This window comes from Glycine soja, chromosome 8, assembly GCF_004193775.1.
Source record: "Glycine soja cultivar W05 chromosome 8, ASM419377v2, whole genome shotgun sequence".
NCBI lineage: Eukaryota > Viridiplantae > Streptophyta > Magnoliopsida > Fabales > Fabaceae > Glycine > Glycine soja.
Genome location: NC_041009.1, coordinates 5,285,220 through 5,292,980, shown reverse-complemented (window position 1 = coordinate 5,292,980; position 7,761 = coordinate 5,285,220). Strand labels below are relative to the sequence as shown.

The 7,761-nt window shown below is 31.2% G+C and overlaps 2 protein-coding genes across 2 annotated transcripts; both read right to left on the bottom strand.

The window, feature by feature from the left end:
* Window positions 1-500: 500 nt before the first annotated feature.
* On the bottom strand, window positions 501-1,393 carry LOC114421378 (17.3 kDa class I heat shock protein-like). Its single transcript, XM_028387266.1, has one exon. The coding sequence runs from the start codon at window positions 1,226-1,228 to the stop codon at window positions 767-769; it is 462 nt and encodes a 153-aa protein (XP_028243067.1). The 5' UTR covers window positions 1,229-1,393; the 3' UTR covers window positions 501-766.
* A 2,752-nt stretch (window positions 1,394-4,145) lies between these two features.
* On the bottom strand, window positions 4,146-4,963 carry LOC114421377 (17.3 kDa class I heat shock protein-like). The gene has a single exon (XM_028387265.1). It carries the CDS (start codon window positions 4,868-4,870, stop codon window positions 4,409-4,411), a length of 462 nt encoding a protein of 153 aa, XP_028243066.1. The 5' UTR covers window positions 4,871-4,963; the 3' UTR covers window positions 4,146-4,408.
* Window positions 4,964-7,761: the final 2,798 nt, after the last annotated feature.

Genomic DNA, 7,761 nt, shown 5'->3' with positions numbered 1-7,761 from the left:
CAACTTAAATATAATATAATCTCCATATAAGAATATAAAAAAATACTTATAGGTTCTAATTTTTTTTAAAACACACAAACATAATTAACTAAATTCATATTTAAGTCTAAAATTTATGATGCATTATTAATAGTTTTGATGTTCGATACTAATCTTCATGAAAACCATATCATCACAGAGATTGGTTCTATCCTGGCTATTCCCTAAAATTTCAGTTGCGTAGCAACTAATCTGACTCTATAAAAAATCTGTAAAAATACTAACGATATTTTCTAAGAACTAAACCACTAAGATATGAGCTTTATTGGATCACACAAAAAGGTAAACATTTAACTTCTCAATTTAAAGTAAGTAGGCTGGGAAGAAGACTAGGAAGGTATAGTATATTATTTGCTTTTTCATGCATGCATTGGGATGGTGCATGTACATCTGCTCCGGCTTGTGCAAGTACATGCAAATACCAGATCCTAAGATAATAAATCATATATAGCAACATAGAATTTATATATAAAACTGTTATTCTATTACTTTCTTACACATATAACTCGTCGAAGAAAACCAAACACACAATCTTTCATCCAAGTAACAGATAACACAGTTTAACAAGAGATTTGTATCATTGTATTGCCCTAACATAATCAAGCTTCTTAAGTCTTAACCAACATAATAGCTGACATATTTTTTACACGACTCATACAAACGATCCTCAGAATAAGAAAACATAAACACACGACTTTTCAATAACGAAGAAACAGAGCAACATAGTTTAACCAGAAATTTCTATGGCCTTAACATCAGGCTTCTTAATCTCTTCCTTTGGAACAGTTACAGTGAGAACCCCATTTTCCATGGAAGCCTTAACTTGATCCACTTTAGCATTCTCTGGCAATCTGAAACTCCTCATGAACTTACCACTGCTTCGCTCCACGCGGTGCCACGTGTCGTTCTTGTCTTCCTTCTCAACGTTCCTCTCTCCACTTATCTGAAGAATTCTGTCATCTTGAATCTCCAGCTTCACTTCCTCCTTCTTCAGCCCTGGAATATCAGCCTTGAACACGTGTGCTTCTGGTGTCTCCTTCCAATCCACTCGTGTGCTCACAAACGCTGAATTTTCAGCAGAAAGAGAAGTGGGAAAAGGAAAATCCTTAAAAGGGTCCCACACATCGAGGGAGAAAGGATCCAAAACATTGCTCCTTCTGCCACCAAAGAAACTTGGAATCAAAGACATTTTCTCTGCAATGTAATATTAGAACTCTGCAAATTGAGGTTGAATGTTTAAGACTTCTAACTATGATTTCGCTTCTTTGTGTGATGTGTGTCGGAAGGACACATGGGGTATTTAAACAAAGCGAAGGAGAAGTATAGTACTTTCGAGAAAGCCCTAGTTATGCATGCGCGTATTTACCAAGTTTCTGAAGATCTCACTCGAAACTAGAATTTTCTGAAAAATTCTGAAACATTCTGGTCTTCTTCGAACCACAACTAGAAGTTTCTGGATTGGACCATCTTAACCAGACATAAGTTAGGATTGGTCTTCCAGGCCCAAATTGCCTTTATGGTGGGCTTGTGTATAAATGAAAAGCATTGCTAAACAGGTTTGGTTAGGACTCGGATCCATTTATTGAATTTCTAGCACTTAACATGCCATTTTGGAATCAACTATTTTAAGAATAATTATTTTAGAGTTCTTCTTCTCACCGTTTATTTTCTTAAAGATCTAATAGTTAGATCTAAAAAAAAAATACTAAGTGGATCTGTTGTCTCTCTCTTTATTCTTTATTTTTTTTATAACTTTTATCTACTCTTTAATGAAAATTGAAATTAGTTAATTTTTCTTATTGGTATCATACGAAACAAAAAGAATGCTCGTGGACATTTGTTTAACAAAAAATTTTTATTAATGAGTCTCATAAGTAAACATCATATTTAAAGAGTGAGATGGGATGAGTTGAACTTAATTTATAAAATTGTATTTTTAATGATGTTTTACACAAATTATATTTTAAATTCTATCCCATATATATACTGCTTGCGTGCAGAGTATCTATTTTTTTAAAATATAGAAATCAAAGATATTTTAATAGATTTATAATATTCAGATACATATTTAATCAATTGAATTAAATTTCTTAACTTATAATAAAATTGTGGCTTTCATTCTTTGAGAAAACAGTCAACTTACAAACCCATTGAATAAAAACCCGTTGGCACGTACTTGAATGGCTATAAAGCCAATTGAATAAAAACCCAACGTTCAACTATGCCTTTGATAACTTAAAAAATAAACAAATCATAAAAAATTGAACGTTTGAATTTTCGACGAATGAAATTAACTTGCCATTACTTCGATCTACAATCCCCCACTAAGAATCCTGAGAATTTTTGCTAATGTCCTGGAAATTGAATTAACACATAGTAATTAGGTGAGCAACATTCACTCTCAAAAAAAAAAAAAGTGGAGCAACATTCTCTCTCAAAAAAACAGTGGGGCTACAATTTTTTTTAAGCATTTTACTAGTATGGAACATAGATGGAGTTTACAAATAATTAATTTCCATAAAAAATTTAATTAATCATAGTGAATTTTTTGTTTTCAATTATTTTTTTATACATAAGTTCAAATTTAACATTTTATTTAAAAAGATCTAATTAATATCACTCAAACCAATTACTTATTCTCGATACCTCGACATCTTATATTCAAATGAATTTCTCTTGAATTTAATATATTTAAAATCAAGATGATATTACCACATAACACTTATATTTTAAATTTGCGATAGCTCCACATTTCAAAAATTTCTACAATAAATTAGGCATATATATATATATATATATATATATATATTACGTCACGAATGCTTTAAAGAAATAGTCCAAGTCTTTCATGACACTCACGTAGGTAGATACTTGGGTTGCGTCGGTATAACATCACCCATATCAAAAGCTATGTATCTATGAAGAGGTCATGGCTCATATCCTCACATCAAGTAATGCCGCATGCCATAGGGATAAGAATTTTCATATGACGTTGTTTGATCACTGAATTGGTGTTCATTATACTTTCTACCAATTAAGACTTTAAGTTCACCCCCCCTCGACATATTCAAGACAATTTTTCTGGGTAAATATTTTAGAAATAAATCAAACGGCTTGATTTTTTTTTAATTTTTTAAAAGCAAAAAACTATGTTTGATGTATAAGAACAATCTTTGGAAATTGGCTAGAAAACAATCTTTCGAAATTATTTTAAAAATAATAAGATTTTTTTAGTTTTTAGAATTAGAAATCTAGAAAAATTTTAGACTTTTTAATTTCCTATTTAAGTTGTTTTATCACACTTGTTTTTATTTGTGTTTCAAAACTAGTTTTTAAAAAATTATCTACAGAAAAAATATTTATTGTGGAGTATTTTGCCTTTTTAAAAAATATTTGTTGAGCATTCTAACATTATTTATAGATAACGTGAGTTTATTTTAACTTATTTAAAAAAAACACTTATTTAATAAGATAAGTAATTTTTTTCTTAATGTATTTATTTAAACTGCTTAAAGTTAAAAATATTTTTTTTTTACTTATTTTGATAATAAAATATTATATACTTATCAAAAAATATTTTTAAAAATGTTTATTTTAAAATTGTTTTCTATAAATTTAAACAAACCAATCCATAATCTCTTTTCAGTAAATAGTTTAGTTTGAGAATTATTTTCTATTCAGTCTTATACTACCCAGCTTTCAGTTTTATATGCGATCATTTAACACATTCTTCTTGGTGGGTCAGTTCTATTTTTATTTTATTTTATGGAAATGCACTCATTATTTCCTTCTTAAATTTGATGAGCAATACAATCAATAATAGTAGAAGGAACTAGGAACCAGCATAAGGATTTATCACTCTAGTTAGGCAATGAAAAAGGAGATTCTACAAAATAAATTTGAAAGTTTGATAAATTACGACAACCTTTGAGGCTTTGACATTTAGCTGACAATCAATACTTGGTGAGTCAGTACTAGATATACAGTGTTATATTTTCTTGTTACACTGTTTTTTGGTACGTAGGAAAAATAAAGCACAAGGAGTCCGGAAAAACTAATTTTTCTCAATACTTCATAGAATTAATTTCTGAATAATAATAAAAGAATCAAGATGAAGATTAGGAATATTTAGAATTATTATTTCTTCTCACTATGTACATTAGCTACTAGTCTATCACTTGATATATTTTGCAATTACAAAGCAAGTAACATATTAACACAGTTTAACCAAAGATTTCTATGGCCGTATTAACATAAGGCCTCTAAACAAAACCAGCATAATAATACGTGACAACTGTCTTGGGCTCGTATGACCCTCAGAAGAAAACATAATACAAGGATTTTCAACTAAGGAACAGAGTAGCATAGGTTAACCAGAGATGTCAATGGCCTTAACATCAGGCTTCTTAATCTCTTCCTTAGGAACAGTTACAGTGAGAACCCCATTTTCCATGGAAGCCTTAACTTGATCCACTTTAGCATTCTCCGGCAATCTAAACCTCCTCATGAACTTACCACTGCTTCGCTCCACGCGATGCCACGTATCATTCTTGTCTTCTTTTTCAACATTCCTCTCTCCGCTTATCTGAAGAACTCTGTCATCTTGAATCTCCAGCTTCACTTCCTCCTTCTTCAGCCCTGGAATATCAGCCTTGAACACGTGTGCTTCTGGTGTCTCCTTCCAATCCACTCGTGTGCTCACAAAGGCTGAATTTTCAGCAGAAAGAGAACTGGGAAATGGAAAATCCTTAAAGGGGTCCCACACATCGAGGGAGAAAGGGTCGAAAACACTGCTCCTTCGGCCACCGAAGAAGCTTGGAATCAGAGACATTTTCTCTTAATTATGCAGTGTATGTATATAACTTGGAACTCTGCAAATTGGGTGAATGTTCAAAACAGCCAACAATATATCTGATGTCTGTTGAATGGGACACATGGGGTATTTAAATAACGTAGAGGACCAATATAGTACTTTCCAGAAAGTCCTAGTTATGCATTCACGTATTTTCTGAAATTTTCTGTAACATTCTGGTCTTCTTCGAAGCGTAACTAGAAGTTTCTAGATTAAGACCATATTCACATGACTTCCATGGTCTTCCAGGCCCAAATTACATTTTTGGTGGGCTTGGTATAAATGTATAGCAGAATTTTCTTCCTGCTCCTTTAATACTTCTTCTATGCCCAACATTTTGAGTGACAAACCAATTTTACCCTTCATTCAGTCAACTTAAACTTTAAATGAATAGTGTCTTACAATTTACTAATCTGTAGGGTATATGAAAAAAAAAAAAATGAATGAAGTAAAAAAGAGTAAAGTTGAAATTTTTTAAAATATATTAAGTGTAGAAAAAGTTTGTTGGATGTAGAAAGAATAACCCATATATAGCTTAGTCTACAACTTGGATCCATTTGTTGAATTTCTAGCACTTAATTAACATACCATTTTGGGATGGGCTATTGCAGTTTTACATATACACCCACATTTGTTTAATTTGTACCTATAATCTACTATTATTATTTTAAATAAAAATTAAAAATCGTTAAATTTTCCTTTTTTTTCATATACCACACACATATATATAATACTAAAACATAATATAATTAGATTAAAATATATTCGATTGTTAATATACAAAATAAAATAACAAATGCTCGTGACGACATAAAATTTTCAACAATGAAATTTTATGGTTTCGATTAATATATTTTTTTTTTATCTTTAACAGTTTTACGAATTTTATATTTGGTCCATAAATTTTTATTTTATATTTCATTTATGCCATTACGTTGATTTTGTTAAGGGGTTCCTGAAATAATTTTAGATTTTTTTGGTTTCTGATTTTTTTTATCACAATTGTGGATATATTTTTCATTATATATGGTGACATCTCAAGCTAATAGATTCAATGTCACAATAAGCATCAAATAGAAAAATTAGGGGCTAAAAGTCAAGAAAAAAAATATAGAAACCAAATTGCAAAATTCATAAATTTTTCAGCAAACAAATATATATTTATGCCAAATTTTATAAACTTGTCTAATAAATAAACATCCTATATTTAAAGAATCAGATACGATCGATTCAGTGTCAAACTTAATTTGTAAAATTGTATTTTTAATGATGTTTTACAAAAAAAAAAGTTGTTTAATCAAATCATTACATTTAAAGTTACGATAAAAAAAAGTGAATTAAGTTTTAAAAATTTTCCTATCCTATCATATTTTAATATCAATGCATATAAATTAAATTAATAATGTTCTATAATTTTGTTTAATTTGTTCACGACACTATTAATAATGTGTATTTTGTGGAAAATACAGAAAGAATTGTCATATATAGTACTATAGCAACAGGTCTCCAGGTACATGAAGTACGTATTCAAAGGCGAATAAGAAATACAACATTGAAAAGAAAAAGAAGGAAAACATCACCAACAGAAAATAAACATGCAGCAAGTAATTAATTAAGTAACATAATCCATGTGTATATAGTTTTATCAATATCACTTATTAAACATGCATATATGTAACGAGAGATCGAGGAAGGCATGCATATTGGAGAATTGAATCGAAATGCAGGTCGAGTGCGTAGAGATCAGTGCATAACTTATGTATCAAACTCCAAGTGAAGCTTCAAGGGATAGTAGTACTGGTGCTTGAAGATGGTGATAGACATAAAGAGGGGAGGATATTGCAAATTCATCCATCAACACGGAGATTTCGAACATTATTAAATGGTGGGAGTGGGTTAGGAAGAGAGGAAAAATATGGTAGCCCTTGAAATAGGCAAGAGATGGCGTGCTGTAAATTTCATGCACTACTAAAAAAAATTACTTTCCACGATAGTTCCGAGGGATTATTTATTATGATTTTCATTCATTTTTGAAGTCGTCATCGTTTTCACAAGGGTTCTCAGATCATCTTAAAAGGTCTAATTTCAGGTTTTTCAACATCCCCTAATTGAAACTGCAACTGGCACCCCTGAAAACATGAAAATTAGCAACGACAGACTCTCCTACTTTATCGACGGTGTCCTGTTCGAGTTCAAGTATAGTTACACGGAGACCCCTAAGGTGATGCTAATTAAAATGCACAAAGCGCCGTTGGTGTCGTTCAGATCGAACACAAGAAGAAGCTGAAGGAGTTCAACTTGTTTGTGCTTCCACTGCCGCACAAGAAGGGTGTTAAGCCGGTGTGGTCAAAGGAAAAAAAGTTGTGGCCATTGAAACTCTAGCAGGTACAAGATGTATTTCAGATGTTTCATTTGTGTCTGAGATAAATCAAAGTCTGTTGAGTGTGGGACAACTGTTAGAATGGAATTATTCCATCTACTTTAAAGATATAAATTACACCATATTTGATCCTTCTAGTTGGGAGCAAATATCCATTAAAATGAGAGATACAAATTTTCCACTGGAATAGAAGAAAAAGGCCACACGTGTTGTTTTAAAGGAAGCTGTGGATTTGGAAAACATGCCACTTGAGGAGGAGGTATTTCAGACTCTGAAGAGTGATTCAAATGGACTCACAACAAAAGTTTCTAAGAAGTTGGGCATCTTTGGTCACAACAAATTCCAAGAGAAGAAGGAAAACAAGTTTTTAATTTTTCGTGGGTCACGGAAGCTGCAAAAATCATGGTCATTGCTTTGCAAATGCTGGAGGTAAATTTCCATGTGGTGATTGGTTTCCTTGTTTTTTGCTTTTATTTACATTCGAAATAAA